We start from the raw sequence: 25,947 nt of genomic DNA, 5'->3' as shown, positions 1-25,947 counted from the left end.
GGGATCTTCAGAGAAGGTTTTGCCAGTTCCTTCCTCCGAAATATAGTCTAACCCAGTGGTTCCCAACCTGTGGGTCGGGACCCCTTTGGAAGTCGAATGACCCTTTCCCAGGGGTTGCCTAAGATGATAGGCATTGATCTACAAAATGATAGGCATTGATCTACACCTTTTTAATATATCTAAATTATAATCCCTGGCCTGCATCTTGATATAAAAAGTGCATCTTGACCTGAGTAGCCAAATGGCCCTAGCATGTGATCTCCCATTGAAACAAGGGAAGCCGTGAGTTTTTGATATGTAAACGAATTTCCTTTCCCAGCTTGGATGAGATTATGCAAGGAGCTGCTAAGTGCTATCAGGAAAGATGCTATCAAATGTCTTAAGGAAGTGTCTCTCTTTGTGATTGAGGGGGAACCATTTGAATCAAAGGAATGGCATTTGTAGCCATTCAGGTCCCTACTCTGGCAGAAACATTTGGGTTAGATCAAAACATTTGGTTAGGATGTGAAATACACTTCAAACAGTTTCCTTTGATTACCCTTTGTCTAGAGACCCTGTTAAACCCTTAAAAAGGTCTCCCAAATTTAGAGAGGGGCTGCTACCAGTCACTCTCAGCAGCTGCGGTCAGCCATCCACTGCAGCCAACCACTCGCTGCTGGTAGCCCCTCTCTGCTGCTGGCAGTTTAAAAGTCAGTTTTCTCTCTCTGACTTGTCTGCTTAACCAGACCTGCAAACCCACAAATAGTACACAAATTGGAAGATAGAACTTCTACATAAGGTGAGTATTTCCGTTAGAAAGCCTAATCTCTATTCCACATTTACTACGTTATGAATGTGTGAGTGAATGTGCCTGTATGTTTGAATCTTTGTTTCCAATAAAAGAGACATGATTGTACTTAGAGCCTCTGCCTCATTTCTGGATTTCTAGTTCCTGGTATACAGATCGAAGGGGCGATCCCTGAAGTGTGGTAACAGGCCTCCTCTTGTGACCTTGAGCTAATTAAATTCCCCATTGATAATTTGGTCACTGTTCACTGTTACAAAGACCATCAGAAAACACCTATTTAATTACAGTTATGAAGTAGCAACGGAAATAATTTCATGGTTGGGGGTCACCACAACATGAGGAACTGTATTAAAGGGTCACAGCAGTAGGAAGGTTGGGAACCAGTGGTCTAACACCTTTACTTCCAATCATTAGTTGACAGTGGAAAAAACCAACACTGGGAACCCATCATCTTTCAATGGAGAGATAATTCCAACATGGCAGGTGGAATGGGAACATGGGCCATGCTTCATGCTGCAACATCAGAAGAACCTCACTGCTGTTTTTAAACACAGCATGAGCTTCTATAATCTCATTCCTCTTTGCTGTCCTGGAAGAATGCAGTGGGAGGCATCCTCCAAACTGCTCAGTCGCCATGCTTCTTCCACTTCTTGCAGCCATTCAGCGGCTGTGGCATAACTTCCAACTGTCTGGATTTGGAAGAGGCAATCCTGATTAATCCTTTGCCTTCCTTCCCACTTTTTCGGCTGCTTTTAAAAAGTCCTGGTTTCTCTCCCTTCCTCCCATTTCCCTTCTTCTTTCCTCAGCTTATTCCAATTGCTGCAAACTGAATCCCCACAAAAGTACACAAAAGTAGTTTGGATTCCAATCACATTGTATTTATTTATATATTTCATTTGTGTACCACTTTTTCTTCCCACGTGGGACCTAAGGAGGCTCCCAGACAGACTCAGTTAAAAACAAACAAACTTGACAATACATTTTAAAAGCAATTTAAAAAATAACCATAGAAAACAATATAAAATCATTTCAAAGGCATACAAAACTTCAAAATGATAAATAAACCATCCCAATAAGAAGCTCCCCTGCTGACACATCAAGAGCCTGTTTAAACAAAACGCTCTTTGCCGGTCGGTGAAAGAAAAGAGGGGCAGCCTAGCTGCTGAAAGGGCCTTTTTGGTGGCTGCTCCCATCCTCTGGAACTCCCTTCCATGGCCCACCGGTTCCCAAACTTTGCTCCTCCAGATGTTTTGAGCTTCAACTCCCAGAATTCCTGACTGTTGACCAAGTTGGTTGGGACTTCTGGGAGTTGAAGTCCAAAACAGCTGGACAACCAAATTTGGGAACCGGTGGAACATGGAAGGGAGTTCCAGAGGATGGGAGCAGCCACCACAAAGGCCCTTTCAGCAGAAGGAAGAATACTGTCCTTCCCAGGAGGAAAAGGCAAAGCTAAATTGCTGCAATCTTTCTTCATTTGTGTATTATTCCTCATTCATAACTTTTGTTCTCTTGGCTGCACTCGGATGGGACATGCGTGGCCAGACATGTCCCAATTTCCATCTGTGAAATGTTGGAGGGTTGCCTTGGTTCAACAGCTGTTGGGACAGGAGAGGGTCCTTTTTGGACTACACAAAAGAGCCTAACAAACAGTCCTTCCCGCTCCATCCAAAGCTGGACACACATGTGTGTACTGCCAAATATCTCAGTTGCACAATTCCAGACAGTGTTCTTCTGCGGTCTTTGGAGACATCTTTGCTCTCTGTAATTTCTGCACTGTCCACAAGGCGGTGCAAAGACCATTTCTCCATTAGATAGAAGTGGTTCCCAAACTGTTTTGGACTTCAGTTCCCAGAATTCCTGACTGTTAGCCAAGCTGGCTGCAACATCTGGGATTTGAAGTCCAAAAACCTGAAGGACCAAAGTTTGGGGATCACTGAATGGATCTTCCTGTTGTCTGTGCAGTCCAAGCCCCATATCCATGGAGAATATGTTCCCAAACTTAATGCGAATAGTGAAAACCACAGATAATGGCAAACACTACATTTCTGTTGGAAGTTGGCCAGAGTCTTGCGCTGGAGGACCTCCAGATGCCCAGAGAGGCCTTTTGTCCCTGGACATGGGCAAGTGAAACTGTGCTTACCAATCTTATGGATACAGGGGTGGGACTATATTTTTTATTTCTGGCCTACATCAACCAATTGCAAAAATCTATCCACTGCACCAAATCTTTAAAGCCACATCAGTAGTGCCTGGATAGCCGGGAAGGTTAAGACACTCTGTGTTTGTGTCTGAACTTCCCAGGAGTCACCAAAGATGCCCAACCTATCTTATACCTAAGGCTTGGCACCTTGGATCTGGTCCTTTAAAGTTCAGAGAAAAACCCAGAGCGGAAGATGACTTTTCATGAAGATTCTGCATTGAAGGCGGTTTTTCATGAAACATCCGGCAGGTTCCTAGAGTCCTCCGGAGTAAGTCACATCTGTGCTTTCGGACCTCGTCGAGTCCTTCCAGTGGTCCGACCCCTTGGCATGTCTGGTCACAAACCTGTGGCTCACACAGCCCAACTTTTCGAGGAGGGCGAGGTACCTGTTCCGAAATTTGATGCCGACGAAAGCGTAGAGCAGTGGGTTGAGACAGCAATGGAAGAAGCCCAGGCTCGTGGTGACAACATTGGCCATGTCCAGCTTCTCCTCCCAAACACAGTCCTGTTCAAGGACTTCCAAATCGATCAGGGTGTTGATGCACTGGACAAGGTGGTAAGGTGACCAGCAGAAGAAGAAGGCGGCCACCACGGCCAAGATGACCCGCAGTGTCTTGTGTTTCTGGAAGCCTCTGGAGAGCAGAAGGGTGAAGATGATGTGGGCATAGCAGTATGCCATGGCTACCAAGGGAAGAAAGAAAGCCACCACCTGGTTGAAGACACTTAAGGCGATCTTCCAGCGCTTGGCTGATCCAGGAGGGAAGCTGAGGGAGCAGGAGGTGATGTTTTGGCGAGAATCAAACTCGGCCATCAAGTAGATGAAGTCCGGCAAGGTGAGAAGGATGCAGGTGGTCCAAACCACCACAGCGGTGAGGTGGATCATGTAGGTCTTGCTCCGTCTGTACATGCGTATGACATAAACGATGGAGAGGTACCGGTCCAGACTGATGCAGACCAAGAAGAAGATGCTGGCATAGAAGTTGATTTTGAAAATGCCCCCCACCAGCTGGCAGAGGAAGTTCCCGAAGATCCAGCCGTGTGCTTCCTGAACGGCCCAGAAAGGGAGGGTCACCACCAAGAGGATGTCCGAGATGGCCAGGTTGAAAATGAACACCTCCGTCCCGGTGAGGGCCTCCCTGGCGCGAAGCAAGACCAGGATCACCATCCCATTTCCCCACAAGCCCAGGAGGCAAATCAGGCTGTAGAAGGTTGGCAGGACGCTGCCGGCAAAGGCCTGGGTGGGACTGATGTCGCAGGGAGGGGTGGCACAGCAGGCATCGCTGCCACTGCTGTAGTCAAAGCCATCGGAGGTGTTTTCCAGGAAGTAGAAAATGTCCTCTTTGGCAAAGATCATGAAGTCACCTTGAGCCTAAAAAGAAAGAACAAGGAAAGGGAGGAAGAGTGAGACAGAATCATAGAATCATAGAGTCCTGGAGCTGGAAGAGACCCTAAGGATCATCCAGTCCAAGCCCCTTCTGCCATGCAGGAAGACGCCATCCAAGCCTTCCCTGTGACAGACGGCCATCCAGCCTCTGCTTAAAAACAGCCTCCAAAGAAGGAGACTCCACCGCCCTCCAAGGCAGCAACACCTTCCAGCTCTTGCAAACAGCTCTTGCAATAAAAATGTTTTCCTAACGTTTCGGTGGAATCTCTTTTCCTGGACTTTGGATCCATTAGGGTTGCCATAAGTCAGAAATGACTTGAAGGCACAGAACAACAACACAGACACACACACCCCAACCGTCCTGGTTTGGCACCAGTTAATCCTCTGCCACCCCACTTTCTCAACTGCTCTTAAAATGTCCCAGTTTCTCTCTCCTCCACCTTTGTCCCAGCTTATTTCAACTGCTGTAAAATAAGTCCAAAGCACAAAGGGGTTTGCATTTAGCTAATCCAGGAGGGATGGGAAGATAAGATAGGATAGGATAGGACAGGACAGGACAGGACAGGACAGGATAGGATAGGATAGAGTCTTGACCTTCGCAGTAGGCTCAGGCTTTCCGAATCTCAGAATATAACTATGCTGTTTTGGTTCAGAGTTCTACTTGTACTGCACTTTCCCAGGTTCTCGCACCCTTGCTTGAATCAAGAAACTGTCTGCTATGTTGCCTTCCTGACCCCACTAAACCCCCCAAAAGTTAAGAAGGTTAAAGAAAGGACAGGAGAGAGAAAGACTGAGAGATGCAGTGTTCTGTGACCTGTGCGAGTACATTCACTCCATTTCCACCCCTCTCCCCATTACTACTGTTTCTGGTGAAGGTGGTTTGGAAAGTTTTGACAACCCCACCGCATCCTAGAAAACCTGTGAAGAGAGAATGGGGCGATGAGCAAGAAGCTGAAGAACAGATGCTACTTCTGGGCTCTCCAAAGCTGCTAGACTCAGGGAGGACTGTGCGTATTTTCCAGTGACCTGTAAGATTTCATTGTCCCCTTGCCAGTATTTTCAATCCACTATTGTGGATGCAGAAAATGGGTTTGATGCAAGCTCAGGGTTAGGGGAAGTTATTTTGCTGGCCTATGACACCCAGATTAACCCAGCCAGAAGTTCCAAGGGCTAGGCACCCCTCACCTGGCAAACATGAGAGTGTCTCTCCTCCACATCTTCCCTTTCTTTTATATGTCACTTGCTTAGCCTCTCTTGCTCACTTTGCTCTTTGCCAGTCTCTTCCTCACTTGCCGGTCTCACTTTCTTTGCCTTGTACACTCAATTACTTCTGGTCCCTCTCTTCTTTCTTTCTTTCGTTCTTTCTTTCACAACCTTTTACTAGATATGGAAGTTCTGAAACAGCCATTTCTAATTCATACAGACATAAAGTCCACTTTGTTGTTGTTGTTGTTGTTGTTGTTGTTGTTGCATGCCCTCAAGTCATTTCCCCAACTTATGGCACCCCTATCACAGGGTTTTCCCAGCAAGTTTCACAAACAGGGGTTTGGCATTGCCATCCTCTGCGGCTGAGAGACCTTGCAAAACTACAAACCCCAATATTGCATAGGATAATAATTATAATAATAATAGGATGTATTTATATGCCACCCAATCACTGGTGTCAAACTCCATCATTTCTACAGTGTAGATGTACTCCACGTCTCACTCACACTTCTCAAGTACAGCACCCTAATTATACTTTAACAGCATTCTACAGAATCCTGGGATTTGCAGATTGGCGAGCCACCAGCCCTCTTTGGCAGAGACGGCTTAAGGCCTTGCAATACTACAAACCCTAATGTTCCATAGGATGGAGCTACAGTGGTGTCAAACTGCATTGTTTCTACAGTGTAGATGCATGCCAAACCTCTTTTCACCCTACACAGTTACAGTCCCTATAATTCTATGGGGTCCTGGGATCTGTAGTTTGGGGAGGCTCTAGCGCTCTTGGGCAGGGAATTCAGAATGCCTCACCCTAAACTGCAGATCCCAGGATTCTGTAGGATGGAGCCACAGCAATTGAAGGGGAGTTATAGCACTATGGCACTATATCTCAGTAGACATAAGGTGACACTGGAACTCACCATTGCTGGAGCTGATCCTTTTCAGTGCAGCACCGAAACTGAGATGTGCAGAAGGATGCAGTCAGACACATTGAATGAAGACTTTCTTCTTGGCCAGACAGCCTTCTCCTCTGAGCTCTTCTGGCAGGAAGTCTTCTGAGGTTTCTCAGCCCACAGTCGAGTAGAGAAGGAGGACTGAACCAACGTTGGCACCCCAGTCCTGCAGAACAAACAAACATGTGCACCAAACCCTGAGCCAGAAGAAAGATGAATGCCTCTGCCCATGTGCAAAGAGCATTTCCCTCTCTTCTCTGCAATAACATACCACCACTATCACCTGCAAACCTATGTGTATAAATGGCTTTGTGGGTTAAGCATTCCTGGGCACCATTGAAGGCAAGTCGCCCTCCAGCTAGCCACTGCGTTTTGGATTTTAGAACTCCCTGATTTAATTAAAATCACTGATTTTAGACATCCAGTCCATGAAGAGGAATCCAAGGTGTGTGTATCCAAAGTGGGGAGAGAAACTAGAGTAAACAGGTACGCACAATTTGCATACTTGCACGCATGCACAAGTTGACAAAATGCTTCATAATTCTTCAGGACTGCCAATTATTATTATTATTATTATTATTATTATTATTTTACGGACATGACTCTGTTTTTTTAACAGCAAAGCCCCATGTCTTTTTAAATGGTCATTTATGTGCATTTTGTTAGGGACAAAGCTGCCCCGAGGCTGGATGGCCATCTGTCAATGGGGATGCTTTGATGGAGAGTTCCTGCATGGCAGAATGGGGTTGGACTGGGTCAGGGCCCTTTTGGGGGGTCTCTTCCAACTCTTTGGGTCTTGTCACACTACATGAACCCGTGCAGAAATGGGATTTTAAAAGTAGGAAAAAACCCTGCAAATGCGGGATGTTCTTCAGATGTGTTTGCTCCAAAGAGCAATAATGCGAAAGTCCCTGAAAGGAAAAAGGTGTCATTTTTGTCGACTTTCTGCATTATCGCTCTTTGGAAGAAATGTCATGTGAAAAAGTCCCGCATTTGCATTTTTTCTCCTACGTTTAAATCCTGTTTCTGTACAGGGTTCGTCTAGCGTGATAAGTTCCTATGCTTCTATCTATCTGAGAGGTGGCTATCTAACCTCCAAATGGAAGGCCTTCGTTGTGCCATTTCCAAGCTCTAAGTATGGTTAAATAATCCCCGGTCTTGTTTGTGAGATGGTTGTTGTCTCTATCGCTTCATCTTAGCACCTGCGTGGATCCTTCTTCCTCGGCTGCGGTGCTACTCCAAGAACGGCAGGAAGGACGAAAGGGCGACACGCGGAGGTTTCGTTTTCACACCTCCATCGCTGGCAAGTTTTCTGTTCCCTTCTTCTTGTGGTCTTTGATTTCACTTCACACTTTGCTTACTTAGCAAACAGGTAGAAATACACATCCGTTGAAAAAGAACAACAGAAAACCACACAAGTTAAAGAAATGTGTGAAGGTTTTTGTGCATCTTGGCCATGGAGACCCAATGGGAGACCTTGCGCAAATCGCACTCTCTCAGCCTTTGGGGGAAGGCCATGGCAACCCTCTTCAGAAGAAACTTGCCAAGAAAACAGAACACTTTCCAGCTTTCTTGCTGATGGAGGTGTGAAACAAAACCTCCAGGTGCCAGCCCTTCGCTCTTGCTGCTGTTCTTTGACAGGTTCGCCTTAAGGGTTGCCGTAAGTTGGCAACGACTTGAAGGCGCATGACGACAAGAGAGTCAAGAAACTAGAAGACTTGGAAGGGCAGCTATGAAGAACTAGGCAAGATCCTCAAGGGAAAAGATATATACATGAATATCAAAGTTAACTGGCTCTCTCTCTTTCTTAGAAGAGGTTTTCTTGGCTAGTTTTATTCAAAGATGGTTTGCTGCTGCCTTCCTCTGAGGCTCAGAGAGTGGGACTTAATCAAAGCCTCCAAGTGGGTTTCTATGGCCAAGTGGGGATTCGAACCCATCTCAGTCCAACACCCAAATTGTTACGTAACACTGCCTCTTTGCATTGTATGCCTTGTTTGTAATTATGATGGGCCCTCGGTATCCACTGGGTTTGGTTCCAGGACCAAAAGTGTACTTGGTTTTCACCTATTTAATATATAGGGGCTTAATATAGATTTAATATACGATGGGCCCTTGGTATCCGTTGGGTGGGGATTGGTTCCAGGGCTCTCCATAGGTACCAAAATCCATGGATGCTCAAATCCCATGAAATACAATGGCCAAGTAAATGGTGTCCCTTATACAAAATGGCAAAATCAGAGAAAAAGGAAAGCTGGACTTACCATGAATTTCCCTGTTTTCCGCAGAGGAATGAATGGAGGCTAGCCTGGAGTAGCCTTGCTCCTCCTCACTGCTCCAGAAGGCAGGGCCACCCCCCAAGCCAATGTTTCTCTCCAAACAAGATCACTTAAGACCCCCCAAAAACAGTACTAAAAATACCCCAAACCTTAATACTCGACCCTAGGCCATCAATGAACAGACCAGAAAGTACCAACTTCCTTCCCATAAGAGTGTAAGAAGAACACAAGGGTGGGGCGGACTATCCTGCTTTCCATGGCTGCAAAAAAGGAACTTCATGGTTGAGACTTAAGTTTCCATTTGACAGCAGTGGGATGGAGGGATGTTTTGCGTAGGAGGTGGCCGCCAGCTAACAATCACGACTGTCTCTTGCTAATGACTTTTGCAAAACCTTATGACTAAAAGAGGCCAATGTATACATTGCACAGTTATATCACACCTTGCAAACAGGGCGTTGCCGTCTTAACCAATATCAGCCAGAGGCATTAAAGGCGCCTGGAGTTGGAGCACTTCCATACCCTCCAGCATTGCATGGATAAAAACCAGGATGTGAGGAGTCAAGCAAAGCCCAGTTGTGATCAAGGTGGCAAATTAAGGATGCGTGCAGCAGTTTGCTTTTACCTGAACCTACTGGGAAGGATGGGATTCTGCCTCCACCATTCTTCTCCCTCCCTCTTGGGGTTAATGGGAGTCCAAACAGCCTTTGTGTTTTGAACTCGGTTTGCAGCAATTGAAATAAACCAAGGACAAAAGGGGAAAGCAGGAGGATTGAGGAGAAACTAGGATCTTTAAAAATCAGTAGGGAAAGTGGGATGGCACAGGGTTAACTGGGATTTTCCCTGCCAAATGGGGCCAGTTGGAGGGTATGTGGCAGTGCCAGCCTTGTTGCCCTGAATACAAATCCCTTTAAGCTGCGCTGATGCTCTGATGGAGACCAAAAAGGCCCTGACTAGTCAGATTTGAATGGCAATGGGCTTCCCAGCCTCTTAAGACCTGCATTTCTCCATTGTTAGAAACAAAGGCAATTCCTTTGAGATCTGGCCAAAAAAAACCCCATTGACTTATTTTTGTATGTGCAAATGCCTCGCAGCCACATCCAACCTCCCTCCATCTTAAACTCAGCCCCAGTATCTTCCATAAGAATCACTCATGGAGTTTGCCATCATCACATTTCATCCCCTGAAATGACTTTTCACACTCATGCCTGATGAAGAAGTCTGTTTAATTATGAAAGCTTGCATAATGTATGTTGCACCTTTTGCTTGGCCTAATGAAGGTATGGGGACATTTGGGAGTTTGCTCAATTTCCATTAATTCACTGGAGTTAATTGGAACCGGGGTGTCGTTCCTCTCCCTCTCTCCCTGGAAAATTGCAGCAGAGATGGGAACGAACCCCTTTTTCTTGGTTGCTAGACCCCCAGAGCTCCTTGGGATCCCAGTCCACAATAAACACCTTCACCTGGCCAAACCCTTATCTTGGAATCAATTCCATTCCTTTGTGGGAAGAAAACATTGCATCTGGTGCAAACATCTCCAAAAAAACCATCAGGGACAACAGAAGCGCCATATGGATATTTAGAAACAACCACAGACTTGAACTCTAGCAGCAAATAGCACAAGCTCTCAGTGCATTTCCCTCTCTGAAGGTGTCACAAAGTAAGTATTGGGTTTATTAAGTCAGCTCACAACCATTTCTTTTTTTTTCATAGCATAGGGATTGGGATCAGGTTTGAATCTTGCAACCCAGTTGCTCTCGTTCTGGTCATAATCCTCAGTCCTGCTCCTTCCAGAAAGGGGCTTTCTGCAAAACTCTCCCGAAAGATGAGACGTTACTGTTTAGAAAAACTTCTTCGCTGTGTATAGATAGCAGGAATATCCGAGGGAGGTTGCTTGCAACCAGACTGGAAACAGCCGGCTCATGATGTAATACTGAAACGGAAACCAAGGAGAGGAAAGAGTTACGGTACTGTATATAAAAATAATTTTGGAAAAGCTCAATGGAGGCAATGCTGTCCACTGCCTCCCACCGAGTCTCATCCCTCATTTACTTATCAGTTTAGACATTCCCTTTTAACCTCTAGGGCTGATCACTTTGGAAATGTCCCATGTTAGAGGGAGAAGGATTTCAGAACTTCAAGTCACTCAGAGGAAGGGAGGATTTAAAAAGTTATTTGAATGTAGTTCAAGGCCTTTACACTCAGGAAAGGTCCCTTTCCTTGCCTGCTGCCCAGATACTCCCAGCTATAGACAAGGACCAAGAATTCCCTGGCGATTGTACAGTAGTTCCTTCCTTTGGGCTAGAATATTTCAGGTGAGAATTTAGAATCCCTCCCTGAATTACAAATCCCAGCATTGGGCAGCGGTTCAAGCGGAACCAAATGACTACTGCTGCGTCAGCGGACAAACACAATTCATCGGCATGCTTTGAAAGCCGGGCGGATTTATTTTCCTAACCTGTTTTTCTATTGGGAATGTAGGTGTATGGAAGGGCAGGTGCCTGCCTGGGGATCCATAGGGGAAAGAGGAGGCATCCAAAAGCCCCAACTGAATCCTTGTAATCCCTGTGTTTTCCAAAGGATCAATCAAGACAATGTTAAGGAAGAGTCGCAAAATTGCATATCCCGAGGCTGGATGTGCAACTAGACGTCTTCTGATGTCTGTTGGGGAGGGATCCTTTTGAGGAAAGGTAGACAGTTGTTGTAAGTTGATCCCTTCTGTGGCCGATTCGGGGTCCACCCACTCTACCACAAACTAGATTGCATGTCCCAAGCTATATGGACAAATCGCTTGGTTAGGTACAAGGCACTCTCTGATGTCCCTCACATCTAAAAAATGGGTAGCCAAAATATAGGTGGGTGGTACATCAAAATAGATCCTGTGGGTCAATTACAGTGGTGTATGTAGGACCTGAGAGCCAGCCTATGTAGGGGTTTCAGCACTGGAAGAGGACACTGGGAGACCCAGGTTCAAATGACCGCTCAGCCATGGAAATCCCCAAGCCACATTCACTCAGATCCACGGGAAGGCAAGGTGATGCCACAGGTTGGGAGAGGGCAATTCTGGGGGTATTTTGAGGTGCATTGGTGTAGCCACAAAATCACCCTAAAATCTCAAGTAATCTCAAGGAACTGGGATGGTTTTGGGGGACTGCGGAGAGATTTCAATGGCCAGGAAGGTGGAGTTTCAGGAGCGATGCGCAGCCCACGAATCTCTCCATTTCATTTGAGAAGTACCTGCAAGGTGTGGCTGAGGCAGCCAGAGGTTCGGTTGGTGAGTCCAACGGTGTTCAAGGCTTTGCGCGCATACGCCTCTGGAGACATCTTCAGGAATTGGCTGGTCACTTTGCTGGTCATGTTGGTGTCAACAAGCATAGGCAGGATGGACTGCAGGAGGAAAGCGCATTACGATGAGGGCTTCAAACATTGCAACATGGGACCACAAGGATGTTGTCAAACTACAGAAGGCATCTGGATGAGGCATGGCTTCATTGGCAGCCATTACCTGACTAGACACCTGGAAGACAGGTGTGTCTGGTCTCCATCTCAAGGGATCAGGAGGTGGAAGCTAAACCCTGAAGCACAACAGGCCAAAGGTGTTGTCCTGGTAAACAGGGAATGGCAGAAAGCAATGCTCCAGGAATTGCCCCAAGGATGGATGGGCAAGCCAAAGGCTTCAAATAGAGACTGCTAGTTCTTGGGTTTGATGGAAAGGGAGAAGAAGGAAGAAGGAAGGGTAGAAGAAGAGGGGGGGAAAGCAGAGAAGGAGGAGGAGGAGGAAAAGAAAAGAGAAGGAAGAGAAAGAAGAGAAAGGAGGAGAATGAGAAGAAAGAGGTAAAGGCAGAGAAAGAGGAAGACAAGGAGGTGGGTAGGAGGAGGAGAGAAAGAAGAGGAGGTGGAGGAGGAGGATGAAGAAAAAGAAGAAGAGAAATAAAAGGAGAAATAAGAAAAGGAGGAGGAGGAAAAGAAGGAAGAGAAGGACAAGGAGGGAAAGGTCAACTCGATTGCACAGTACCTGCACAATGATGCCTTTGGACCGGTATTCTATGTCCAACGCTCGCGAGAAGAAATCCAGAAAGGCCTGGAAGGGAAGCAAGGGAAAAGTCACACAACGCTTTACGGGTCCATGGGAATCCCACATGGCCATCTTCTCTCACTGGTTGCCATACAGTGGTGAATCCTTACTCCATTTTATCTGACCTGAAGTTATAAAGCCTTTGCGGTAATCAATAAAGTAGTTCCTTTTGCTGAAGATGAGCTTCTGCGTGTTTGGATGTCTGTTGGGGAGGGACCCCTTTGAGCAAAGACAGACTACTGTTATATGTTGACCCCTTCCATGGTTGATTCAGGATCCAATTTCTCTTTTATTGTTATAAATAAAAGTATATTTGGACCTTGCATTCTGGAGTTTTTGGAACTGTTATACACAGACTAAAGTCCCAGGTTTAAATTTATCTGGAGCTCTTTCACTGCTTCCTACTGAGCTAAATAAATCCCCCCATTGAAGTCAATTGTGGGTGCCCTCCTGAGACCCTAGCATTTTCATTAACATTTTGGAATAAGGTGTCCATGTCCCTCACCTTGGATGAGCCATACAAAAGGGCCATCGGGACGGGTCTGCGTCCCGTTGTGGATGAAACGTTGATGACAATCCCCTTCTTCCTAGAAAGAGAGCCATAGTGGACAGTTAGGTGGTCACTTTTGGCTTCCCACTCAGCCATAAAACTTCACCTTGGGACTTTTTGACAATCCATAAACAATCCAGAGGGACTTCCAAGTTGAAAACCTGCTAGACCACATCATTGTCCCCTTGTCATCTCTCCATTTGGGGTCAGCAGAGCTTTTTCTTTTCCCAATGGGGAGAGGACCATATGTGACCGAAGCACCATGGGAGGCGCAGTCTCTGGAAAGTTGAGGATTTATCACTTTATTTAGCCAGTGTTATCTGTACACTTTCATGTCTTGCCATGAGAACCAAGGCAGGGGTTTTTAAAAAGTAAATCAAAAACCTGTCCTTATCTTCTCTAGTCTTTATCTTATCTGGTTTCAGACCTAGCAAACAAGGGGTTGAAATTGCACTCTCCCTGAATCTTTGAGTGCATCTACACTGCAGAAATAACACAGTTTGACACCACTTTAACTGCCCTGGTTCCATCCTGAGATGAACGAACCCAGCCCCCTTGTCCCATACCTGGCAACCATCTGAGGAAGGACGATTTGCGTCATCTGCAAAGAAAAGGAAAGCAGAGTAAGGGGCTGGAGAGGACACCTGGGTCTATCCTTCACTGTTTCTCCAACAGGATCATGCTAGATCCCTAGGAGACTTTGGAGGTACCCCAGCCCACCACCAAAATACAACCCCATGAAGTGCTCACAAATGCCCCATTGCAATGCTATATACAGGTAGCTCCACGCACAGAAACAAAACTGTGGGTGCATCTACCCTACAGAATTAATGCATTTTAAGACCACCTCAACTGCCGTGGCTCAGTGCTATCGAATCTTGGGATTTGAAGTTTGCTGTGGCACCAGAGCTTTCTGACAGTGAGCTCATCTTCCTGCAACCTTTGCCCAAAATGGCCTTCACTCCTGAAGATAGTTGAGCGGCAGATTTGGTTCCTGCATCCAAGAAGGAGAACCCACCTTCACAGCAGAAAGCATATTGCAATTCACTAAATCGTCCGTATACTGAAAGTAAGCAAAAAGAGACAGAGATCATGCCGTTACAATTTCAGGTGAGTAAGATAATGTTATGGATAACACTATGGACTCTTGTATTTTAAGAAAAAGGGGTGTGGTTTTTTTGCATTTACTGGGGAAATTAAGGCAAAATATGGTGATGTATGTAATGATGATGGTTATAGGAACCCATTGGAGGACCCTGGGCAAGCCACACTCTCTCAGAGGAAAGCAATGGCAACTGTCCTCTGAAGAAACTGTGCCAAGGCAACCCAAGGAGAAGGTTGGCAGCGGCCAGTGCTTACTTAAAAGAAGAGTCAGCATGACTAGGACTTTATCACACGGGAGGCAAGTGTCCTCGTCCCATCATTAAATCGCCATTAAATCCCGTCAGGATCATGCAATAATGGGAAGATTTCCTCACATGTCGCCATTGTCACGCGATTATACAGTGAATAAATCGGCAAAATCATGCTGCTTTTTATTCATAGGAAAATCCCATGAATAAAAAGCGGTGCAATTTTGCCACGTTATTGATGGGATAATCACGATTTTGCCACTTTATTCACAGGATAACAACGTGATAATTGTGACGTCGTGTGAAAAGCATCCCATTATTACGAGATTTTTGATGGGAGCATAGCTCTATTATCTCGTCTCTTTTGCCCTAGTGATAAAGTCCTAGGACTCTGTAAAAGGGTTGCCTTAAGTTGGAAATGAGTTGGTGACACGTAACTCATGCAATGTATACACATCCAGCATGGGAAAGATCTGTCCCAGTTGCCATTTTGGGGAAGGATGCAATTTACCTTGTCAAGATCAGGAGTTCTCAGAAACGTTTTTGGCTCCTGCTGGCTCATGCCAACGTTGTTCACTGTGGAAAGACCCAAAGGTGCATGGTTATATTGGCAAAGAATGGGAAAGAGTTTTGAAACTCAGAACTAGCAGAACATAGCTATTAAAGGGGTGTCAACTTGCATTCATTCTGCAGTGAAGATGCAGACTCTGACTTCTGGCGGTCCTACGCTGGGCTTGTCTTGGTCAGATTTCTATTTCAGAGGGGTTTTGCCTTTACTATCCTCTCTGACACAGAGAGAGGGATTTGCCTAAGGTCACCCTCTGGGTTTCTGTGGGTGACTGAGTGGATTCAAACACTTTTTCCCTAGGTTCAAGCCAACAATCAAAACCATAAAAATGGTGTTGGCTCTCGTACTGATCTACAGTATCTCAAGTAGGTTTTAATCACCTTCTGAAGCTGAGAGAATGAGATTTGCCCAAGATCACCAAGTGAGTTTCCATGGCTGAACAAGGAGTTGAACCCTGGATTCCCAGAATCCAGATGCAGCACTCAAACCAATGTGTCTTGCTGGCCCCATCACCTTGGTCTACATGCCATTAGACCCATTGGTTCAATGGGATTTTCCTTACATGTCCACTCATCATTCAATGGTTATTTCAAGAGGTCCATATTCGCTGGGATAATCAATTGGATTCAGAGTCTTGGTTTCATTATTTATTGTCTTTCAAATATATGTATGTATGTATGTATGTGCCAACAAGGAGAGAGAAGAGGTTAAGACTCACCCAGAATGCCAACCTCCAAGCCTTGCAGAGCAGCTTGAATGGATTCGTAGATTTCGGAGCCTCTGGTGAAATCCGCCTGGATCACTTTGGTCCTTCGGCCGTAAAGTTCCTCTGGGGAACAAAAGAGACTGGTATTCCTCTATAATCTCACAAAATGGGTAGCTAGTTTTGCAAAAGAGAGTATTTCTGCACCCAGGGAGAAAGGAAGAAACCCGAATGCTAGCACACATTGTGAAGCCGAAGGCCTTCACGGCCGGCATCCATAGCTTTTCCATGGGTTCTTTGGACTACGTGGCTGTGTCCTTCTCTGGAGATACCAGCCACAGATGCCAGCAAAACGTCAGAAATAAACTCCTTTAGAACATGGCCACAGAGCCCGCAAAACCCACAAAAAGCTATTGCACATTATTCTGCCGCTCCAAGGTTTCAGAGACAGAAACTGGAACACATGGGGCCAAACCGCATCAGAGTCTGGTGCAAAGGATGTGACTCAGGAAACAAGACAAAGGACACGCAAAATGTCCTTACAATACACATGCAAATCACTCCTGCCTTTCCAGATCACACAATATATATAGCCAAGTCCTTTCCAGGCAAACATTCACTGAAGATGCCAGCCACAGATGCTGGCGAAACGTCAGAAAGAAACTGCTAGAACATGGCCACAGAGCCCGAAAACCCCCAAAAAACCACACGCAAAATGACCATTTTAAGCAAAGTAACCCTGGGATTCAGAAAGGCTGTACTTCTTTTTAAGCTTCATTGCCCTGGATGCTATATTGGGAGAATGGCAAGATATTGGATCAATACATAGAGCCCAAAGAAGGGACCTTATGTCTTATTTCGACCTTCCTAGGCCCACCATCAAGCCATGGCTCCCTGCTTACCAATATCTGTAGCCACCTGCGTCAGTTTTTCCATGGAGCGGCTGATAAGGACCACGTCAAGACCTCTCTTGGCCAGCTGGGGAGACAAAGGACGAAGACGAAGAACTGAGGAATCCAGACGGCTCAGTGTTTTTACACACACACAAATATCTATAGATACACACACAGGGACATAATAGCAAGTACATTTCTATACTGCCTATCAATGTAGTAAGTGGTTTACAAAATACAACCGAATTGCCCCTGACAAGCTGGGCAGTGATTTTAACAACCTACAGAAGGATGCCAGGCTGAGTCGACCCTCAGCCCTTGGCTGGTATTGAACTCGCAACCTTGTGGTTTATGAGTGAGTGGCCGCAGTTACAGACATTTTAACCACTGTGCCACCAAGGTTCCCTATTTCATATTTCATTCAACAAAGCCTCTGACAAGGAAGCCCCTTTAAACAAAGACTTTTTGCACCCGCATGTCCCCCTCTCCTCCTCATCCTCTTCTAGCTGTAAGGCTTTTTGGCTGCTTCGGTGCTGAAGGAGAAGGCGAGCCAGAGAAACAGACTTCAGTAAATGTTTCAGTACACAATGCAATAAAAGGGGGAAAGAGATAGGACTGTCCCACAACCAGCTCCATCCACCAAGTTAAAGAAACATACATCTGTTCATTGACTTTGTTAAATGAGAGATACCTATACAGTATATGCAGAAAGGTTTGAGTGCTGGATTACGACTCCAGGAGACCAGGGTTCAATTTCTGCCTCGGCCATAAACCCTGGGAAAGCCACACTCTCTCAGTCTTAGAGGAAAGCAATGGCCAACCCTTTTCTGAATAAATCTTGCCAAGAAAACCCCATGATAGGGTTGCTTTAAGGTTGCCATATGCTGGAAACACGTTGAAGGCACACCACAATCAACTTCTATACCTCAAATGCAAGACACTGCTCTCGCCCTGAGATTCCTTCTACTTGAGAACCAAGCGAAAAGACCTGGCCCTGAAATCTGGGAACTCCTAATTATAAACCTATTTTATGACAGTATGCAAAGGGGCCTTGCAGACTAACTGTGCAAAAGAAGTCGTAGCACGGACTTTCGTGGATGTGGTCTCCTTCCTGCGATGCGCTCACTCATGCTCCAACGTCTTTCTCACGGTTAGTGTCAAAGGTGCTACACAATCCTTTTACGTACTGACATCCCCAAAGAACACAGCTACGTCTCTTATTTTACGACACTCGCTGATGGACTACTTAGATGGCGTTTGCAGGTGGAGGAATAATTGCTGATAAGGACCGGTTTCAAAATTGCTCCTCATAGTTTGGGTGGGGCAAGATAAAACATATCTTTTACTTCATGTTGCAAGCTCTCAGGGCCTTGTTCTGAGGCTCCACTTGTTGTGGGGCATCGCCAGCCTGGAAACATGGGAGCAAATTCTCCCATTTCGACGGGCTCAGCTTTGGGAAAAGGGAAAGGGCTGCGTGCAAATTTTCAGCTCGGCTGGGACAGCTTGCTATCATTTTGCAAATCTTAACTGATTTGTTACTCCAACATGCAAATTCTCTCTGAGGGGCTCTTTGTAGTTAGTAGGTTTCTCCTTTCCTGCAAGCCCTGGCAGCGCTTCCATCATATGCTGCAGTTCTTTCTGTGAGTTCACTCTCCAATGGACACACAACACAGAAATATTGCGATGCCATTGCACACAGCAGACCCACTGCTTCTTTTCTTCCTTCCTGGAAAATACGAACCAGCTCCGTTAACTAGAAGCAGGTAAGATCCTTGGAGAGTTTGCTCACCTCAAGCGCATAGTGTTTTCCGATGCCGGATGTAGAGCCAGTCACCACTGCAAAGACAAGAGAAAGCGCAAGCGCTCAGCAAGATGACTCTCACCACAAGAGCGGCTAATCTTCACATCCTTTGTCTTTGCATACAATCATGTTTATCACACAGAGGAAAACTGGAAGTTTAAACAGGGTTTATCCTGTGAAAATCAGGCAATTACTATTAAATTGCAACTAAGATTTTCACACACATCAGTCATTATCCCAAGAATAAACAGGGAATAACCAGCAAGAAATCATTCACTGGAAAATTAAAATGCCCTAAATGATTTGTTGCTGTTTATTGCCTGGTTATTCACAGGTTACAGTAATGGCACTTTAATTGCTTTTCAACGCGACGTCGTGTGGAAACCTTTAACGCAATTGCATGATTGTCAGGGGATATTCCCAGGATAATGGCCTTTTAATCTTGACGTTGGAGGAAAAACTTAATTGCAAATGCGCAATGTTCACAGGATAATCCCCATTTATACTTCCATTGTCTCCATGAGATAAAATCGAATGATAAATAGTCTCTCTATTGTGGGAGAAATCGAACATTTCTGCACCATCTTGGAGAGATATTTGCACCTCGCAAAGTGTCTTGGGCAGTTAATATTGCTCATAAAATACACACACACACACATACACACTTTTTTTGTGTGCGCAGAAAATGTGGTTTACATGATCATCCATGCTCACCATACTAGGTTTCAGAAAACATGTGTGGCAAAAATACTGGAGACTTTGGGAATGAGACTGAAAAGGTAGCAGAACCCTGGGCCGGGTTTAGCACCCGATAAAATTCAGTACTAGAATTAGAAAGGTAAATATACATGTCATGGGACATGTTTATGAACAATTTGACATAAAATCAAGAACAAGAATCATGGAGAAAAGTAGGAAGGAGAAGAGACATTTTCTCAGTAGGCTTCTTTAGCTGCTTGGCTCATCCGAAACGCGAAGCGCATCTCAACCACAGATGAGTTAAAAGTCACACCCTTGAAGAAGAGTAGATATATACCTTGATGGTCCATAATTTGTGGCACATTCCAAAAGAGAGATGAAAATCTCTATCAAGAAACCGGTCCAAGCAGTTTTTGTTTCCAGCAAGTCTGAAAAAGCAGGGCTTTTGGAAAGCCAAGCAAACATAATTGCCATTTCTAGGCCCAAAATACTTTGCATTAAGGGCTCAGAGCCAAAAAGGGCTGCAAGGAATCTTTCCACCCGATCGACCTGGGATCTATTGTTCAAAGATGCAGTTTGGGATCTCTGGCAGAGGGTTTTCAGCACCTTCACCCAAATTTTCAGTGTCCGACATAAAACATGCAAAAAATTAATCAGTGTGGTGTAGTGGTTTGAGTGTGGGACTATGGAGACCAGGGTTCGAATCCCAGCTTGGCCCTGGAGACCCATTGGGTGACCCTGGCAAGTCATAATCTCTGAGCCGTGTCAAACCCCTTCTGATTGAAACTTGCCAAGAAAACCCCATGATAGCTTCACGGCCTCCGGGTCGCCATAAGTCAGAAACGACTCGAAGGCACACACAACAGCAACAACAAATTTGGTGGGTGAGCGGGAGGGACTTCAAAACTCCACTCAAAAAGGATTCATGGTTTTCATCTGTCCACCTTGCATAGATCTGCATGGCTGCACGTTTTCGGCAGAGGGAGAACGAACAGATGTGAATTTGCAGAGGAAGCGAAGACACTTACCAGGAAGCGTCCGTGCAAATATGTGAAAATCCATAGCAATTTGCACAATACACTTATACATATCATAGAACCATAGAGTTGGAAGAGACCCCAAGGGCCCTCCAGTCCAAGCCCCCTACTGCCATGCAGGAACTCTCCATCAAAGACAGATGGCCACCCAGCCTCTGTTTAAAGACCTCCACAGAAGGAGACTCCATTACACTCCAGAAGAGTGTATTCCTCTGTCGAACAGCCCTTACTGTCAAGAAGTTCTTCTTAATGCTGAAGTTGAATGCACCCATTGCTCCAGGTCCTATTCTCTGGATCAGCTAAAACAAGCTTGCCCCCTCCTCAATGTGACACTCCTTCAACTACTTAAACAGGACTAACATGCCACCTCTTAATAAGAATAATAAATAAATAATGTATTTGTATCCCGCCGCCCAATGAAGGAGGGATCCCTTGGCACTTACCTGCCCAGGTGCCATAGTGGGAGAGGTTGACCCCTTTCCACACCTCAGAGAGCAGGTAGGTCCTCACGAAGCCTCCCACAACCCAGGCGCTTTTCAGAAGAAACCAAAGGAGGACCAGAGCGCCAAGAGCGGACAGGGCAAGGTCCAGGGGAGGAAGGCTCCCTCCAGAAGCCATCTTGTCCCTTTGTGTTTTCTCCCTGGGGAAGGCTCAGTGTGCCAGTGCTTCTCACCCGGAGGAAGCTCACCTGCCACTGCCAGGGATGAGTAAAGTCCAGTGTGTGAAGAAATTCTGGCGCACGCCTCCTCACACTTTCCACCTTTCAAACTAACCTTGTGGCTGCCAAACCTCTTGCCTTGCTCTCACAGCTCAGCATGCGCAGCCTTCTGGCTCCAGGCCCAGGGAATTGCGCACTGGAAGGGAGCGCCTGTGTTTTCATATCCCTGGCTGCGGTTAAAGCGCACAGCGTGACTCTAGTTGTTTGAGTGTTGGACCCTGGGGTTTAAGGTTTGAACGCCTGCTCAACTGTTATCAAATTCCAAATGTGCAAATGTCCAAATGCACCTCAGGAAGCAGACTGAAGTCTTTGAAAGGAGCTTCTGCTGCCAACTTTAACTTCTTTCTTTCAGTTAGGACCTGAACAGACAGGCCAAAATAAAGGTGCTTCAGGTCACTTTGGAGGTACAGTATGCTGTTTAAATGATGCACGCATCCTAAGAAGCCAGAAGCTGTGCCAAAGCTGCATTGCAGTCCTTAGCACTGGATCATGCAGCACTTCAACAGTGACCCCAAGCAGCTTTATTTTGGCCGGTCTGTTTGCACCCTAAGTCTCAAAGGTCTCTCTTCATAAAGAGTTCTGGGTCACCCTAAAGACAAGATGTCTCTCTTCCCAGTCCTCTGATTCTGGGACTTGGGAACGTAATTGAGACGGGAAGAATAGAAATCTATGGCCATCCTCCCCATCGCCATGTGAAACTCATAGGGATTCAGGTGCTTCTTCTTCCCTTGGTCTTGCAGAGCCAGTCTGCCTGAGAACAGAAAAGCCCTGGAATATAATCCTATATGATGGAGTTTCAACTGCAAGGTGCAAATATCTCTCCAGGACAGTGCAGACATTTTTGTTTTCTTCCACAAAAGGGAGAAATCTCTGGAGACTATTCATGATAACCCACAATAACCCACACCGTCTGGGAGTTCAGTGTACACAAACTTTGTTTCCGGAGAAACATTATTAACAATATGGTGCTTAAAATTACCTTCAGGCTATGTTTAAAAGGCGCATACAAAGCATATGTGAATTTCATGTTTAGACTTGCTTCCCATGATCTGCAAGACGTCTCATGATGCATGTGCAATGAAATATCTGAAATCCAAACCCTTCTGGTCCCAAGCATTTTGTATAAGGGAGATTCAACCTAAATATATATATTTAAAAACCTAGAGAACTACAGCAAACAAATACCACAACTCCGTGATACATGAGATGTATTAGAAGCAATGAGGATTTTACTGAATCAGATCACAACCATTGTTTTCATAGCATAGTTTTTAGGATCAGGTTTACAACTTGCAATCCAATCGCTCTTTACAGTTCGGATCAGGCTTCTTCCAGGAGATGGCCTCTGCTGCAAGCATCTTCCAAAAGTCAGAATAACATCATTTAGATGTTGCCTTCGCTACAAGCCGATACAAACAATATCCAAGAGAGGTTGACTGGAACCAGAGCGGTTTGGCCAGTCAACCAGCTACAGATCTGTTTAACAGTAGCCTTGTTGTCTAGCCCACCTTTCACTAGCTGGTTTCTCATGCCAGCCCTGCTTCCTAACTCCGCATGGAGAGCAAGGGCAGGGAAGATATTGCAAAGGAAAGCCCTCCTCCGCCTGCAACTTGCAAGAGGCACTTTGTGATCTATTTCTGCTCAGAAACTCTCTCCACAGAGTCAAAGGCTTTCATGGCCGGCATCCATAGCTGTGACTGGCATCTCCAGAGAATGATGACAAAATCCCAGCAGGCGAAAGGTCAGGAATAGGCTCTTCTCTGGCCCGAAAAACCCACAAAAAGCCTGCCTCTCCACAGAGTCACCGTCCAAATCTTGCAGAGTCTCTCAGCCGTTGCTCAGCTTTAAAAGGGGCTGATATTAATGTTTCAAATTTTAAGAATGGTTTAATTCTTTTTTAAGGGGGGGGGTGTCTCTGTATATATTTGTATCATTATTATTATCTGTGTTATATTTGTATTATTTTACCTGTTAGAAGCCGCTTCAATTGTTTCTTACAAATAAGCAGGATAGAAATAAAAGTATTGTTGTTATTATTATTTATCCACAGCTGGTCCTGGAACCAAATCCCAGTGGATACAGAGGGCCCACTGTATAATATAATGTAATATAAGTGTAATATGCAATAAGGTTGTGCATTAGAATCCTAGAAGCGTAGAGGTGGAAGAGACACCCAAGAGGCCAGGGCCACCCAGTCCAACCCTCTTCTGCCATGCAGGAAATCCAAATCAAAGCATCCCCAACAGATGGCCATCCAGCCTCTGCTTAAAGCAGGGATAGGCAACCTGCGGCCCGCGGGCCGGATGCGGCCCGGTGAGGCCTTGGGACTGGCCCCAGCCTGGTCCTCCCACTGATTGCCGCCAGGGCCTTTGGCCTCTCGTGCGCAGGGGCAATTGTCTATAGACGCCTCAGAAACATGCATTTATATTAACATTTTTTTAAAAATCAGCAAATTTTTTCGCATGTCCTCCACTTTTTAAAAAAAAAGTGTCCTCCATTTGAAAATTTTGTCCTACATTTGTCCCGGTTTATTTATTTATTTAAATTTTTTAAAAATTATTTACTTATTTATTTTTTGGCTTCAGCCCCCCAGTTGTCTGAGAGACAGCAACCCAGCCCCCAGCTCAAAAAGGTTGCCTACCCCTGGCTTAAAGTATATACACCATAGATAATACAATGTGTGTGTTTGTAAGTGTGTAATATATGTTGATTATGGGAGGACTGAAAAGATGGTTCCATGAGTACACACACACACTATACATACATACACACAATACAGTGTGTGTGTGTTGTTTATGGAGGAGGCCTGAAAAGATGGTTCCATGACTATATATATATACATATATATACACACACATATATATATAGTATGTATATATAGTATGTTGTGTGTGTGTGTGTAGTATATATTGTTTATTTATTACTAAATTTTATGGCTATGGTATGTAATAGAGGTTGCATTTCGATACACAGGAAAAACTCTGAGGAGGCGGAGCTTTATTACTGTTTGAACAACATTCAATAAAGTTAGGCGCCTGGTTGGTTTCCTTCACGCCTTGTAGGCCCTGCATTTCCGTCTCCATGGCAACCAATACGAACGGAGGCGGGCCCGGTCGCGTCCTTCCTGATTGGAACTCTGCCATTGGTCGGCGCTTGCCGTGTCACATGACCAGCGAAGATGGCGGTGCCCATGGGACTCTGCCGGGGTCTGGGGCCGCACTGCTTAGCCGTGCGAGGGGGGCTCGGCCGGGGCGAGAAGCCGCCTCTACGACCACGCGAGGCCTCGGCTGGACGTGGAGGCCCTGAAGGGGAGGCTGGGCGAGGCCGAGAAGGAGCTGGAGAGCCGGAGGGGGCCCCTGGGACCCCAGGGCCTCCGCCATGTTGTGAGTTGGCTGGGCTGAGAAGGTCTGGGCCATGGGAAACCTCCTTATCCCTCAGCATTGCTGGTAGGGCGCCTCTACACTAGTGGTCCCCAGACTGTGCCCTTTAAGGGCTTGGACTACAGCTCCCAGAATCCTGTAGTATTCGCCAACGTGGCTGAGGCTTCTGGGAACTGAAGTCCAAAAGCTCTTAAAGGGCATAGTTCCTGCACTGTAGAAACAATGCAGTTTGACACACAGCCTTAAATTGAGTGCTGCTACTCAGTCCTGTGGCATCCTGGAATTTGTAGCTTTGGAAACCCCTTTTTAAATTACTATTATTATTATTGTTAAGCCTTATTTATAAAGTGCTGTAAATTGACCTCCTGGGAATCTTCACTCTCCAGTTGGGAATTGTCGTTCTTAATGGTCTTTTAAGGTGGGAGGGAGAGAGGGAGTTGGATTGTATATGTTTTGCTATGTTTTTACTTGTGGTTTGTTGTGTTCTAGTCTTACTGTTCTTATGTTTGTTGTTACTCGCCTTGATCCAATACAGGGAGAGGCAGGATGCTAATTATTATTATTATTATTATTATTATTATTAAATTTACACAGCACATACAATCAGTTAAACATAGATAACAGAACATAAGCCTGCCTACGGTGTACATTCAACAGAAATAATAATCAAACCTAATACACGTTAATACATATTAACATTCAAACAAACATTGGGTAATGATTGTCATGTTATCTAATGAGAGAAGCCTTTTAGCCTTCTCTTCCAAAGAATGCTGGTGTCCTCACCAAACTACAAATCCCAAGGTTTCTGTGGGATGGAGCCCTAGTGGCGCAGTGCTTCAGGGCCTGTGCTGAAGTCACTCACTCACAAACCACAAGGCTGCCAGGAGTTCAATAGCAGACGGGGGCTTCAGGTGGACTCAGCCTGGTTGGTAAAATGAATGCCCAGCTTGTTGGGGACCATTTGTCTACAGATTGGAACCTGCTTAGGGAATTCCTCTTTGGTGATTTCCCCTTTTCCCATTACTTATACATCTTCCGTTTGAAACTCAGCTCAGTTGAAAGTCCCTTCGTCATCCTCCATCCTGGTTTCTTGAGACATCTCCCGTTTTCCTTCCTCACTGGAAATAACCAAAGTCCTGGGGGGAGTTGGGGGTTGTACAGGTTGGGGAAAGGCAAGTCCAGGGGCTGTTTCAAGGTGCGTTGGTGAGGTTTTTAAAGGGATTGGGACGGTTTTAAAACTCGACTGCTATTGCTGTTTTTGTTCCTGGAGAGAGTACTGAAAAGCATCTTGAAAAGCAGAAGGCAGTGAGGAGACAAGCCCAAAAACATAGAAAATCTAGAAAGAAAACCTTGATTCTGCCATTT

The 25,947-nt window shown here is 45.6% G+C and overlaps 2 protein-coding genes across 4 annotated transcripts; both read right to left on the bottom strand.

The window, feature by feature from the left end:
- Positions 1 to 2,066: 2,066 nt before the first annotated feature.
- Positions 2,067 to 9,004, bottom strand: LOC121915787 (C-X-C chemokine receptor type 3-like). 2 transcript variants are annotated; one of them, XM_042440310.1, is made up of 3 exons: positions 8,792 to 9,004; positions 6,498 to 6,696; positions 2,067 to 4,356 (listed from the first exon to the last, which is right to left on the bottom strand). In XM_042440310.1, exons 2-3 carry the CDS (start codon positions 6,498 to 6,500, stop codon positions 3,241 to 3,243), a joined length of 1,119 nt encoding a protein of 372 aa, XP_042296244.1. In that variant the 5' UTR covers positions 6,501 to 6,696; positions 8,792 to 9,004; the 3' UTR covers positions 2,067 to 3,240. The 2 variants fall into 2 exon arrangements, with proteins under 2 accessions (XP_042296244.1, XP_042296245.1); XM_042440311.1 differs by lacking the exons at positions 6,498 to 6,696; positions 8,792 to 9,004 and adding an exon at positions 4,577 to 4,597.
- A 1,008-nt stretch (positions 9,005 to 10,012) lies between these two features.
- On the bottom strand, positions 10,013 to 21,161 carry LOC121915202 (very-long-chain 3-oxoacyl-CoA reductase-like). 2 transcript variants are annotated; one of them, XM_042439192.1, is made up of 11 exons: positions 20,925 to 21,161; positions 18,734 to 18,780; positions 16,954 to 17,029; positions 16,067 to 16,177; positions 15,292 to 15,356; positions 14,447 to 14,491; positions 13,995 to 14,029; positions 13,384 to 13,465; positions 12,819 to 12,884; positions 12,041 to 12,190; positions 10,013 to 10,736 (listed from the first exon to the last, which is right to left on the bottom strand). In XM_042439192.1, the coding sequence occupies exons 1-11, from the start codon at positions 21,097 to 21,099 to the stop codon at positions 10,644 to 10,646; spliced, it is 945 nt and encodes a 314-aa protein (XP_042295126.1). In that variant the 5' UTR covers positions 21,100 to 21,161; the 3' UTR covers positions 10,013 to 10,643. The 2 variants fall into 2 exon arrangements, with proteins under 2 accessions (XP_042295126.1, XP_042295127.1); XM_042439193.1 differs by lacking the exon at positions 20,925 to 21,161 and adding an exon at positions 19,782 to 19,914.
- Positions 21,162 to 25,947: the final 4,786 nt, after the last annotated feature.

The sequence above is a fragment of the Sceloporus undulatus genome, chromosome 9 (assembly GCF_019175285.1).
Source record: "Sceloporus undulatus isolate JIND9_A2432 ecotype Alabama chromosome 9, SceUnd_v1.1, whole genome shotgun sequence".
Taxonomy (NCBI): Eukaryota; Metazoa; Chordata; class Lepidosauria; order Squamata; family Phrynosomatidae; genus Sceloporus; species Sceloporus undulatus.
This window is presented reverse-complemented; position numbering and strand designations above follow the sequence as displayed.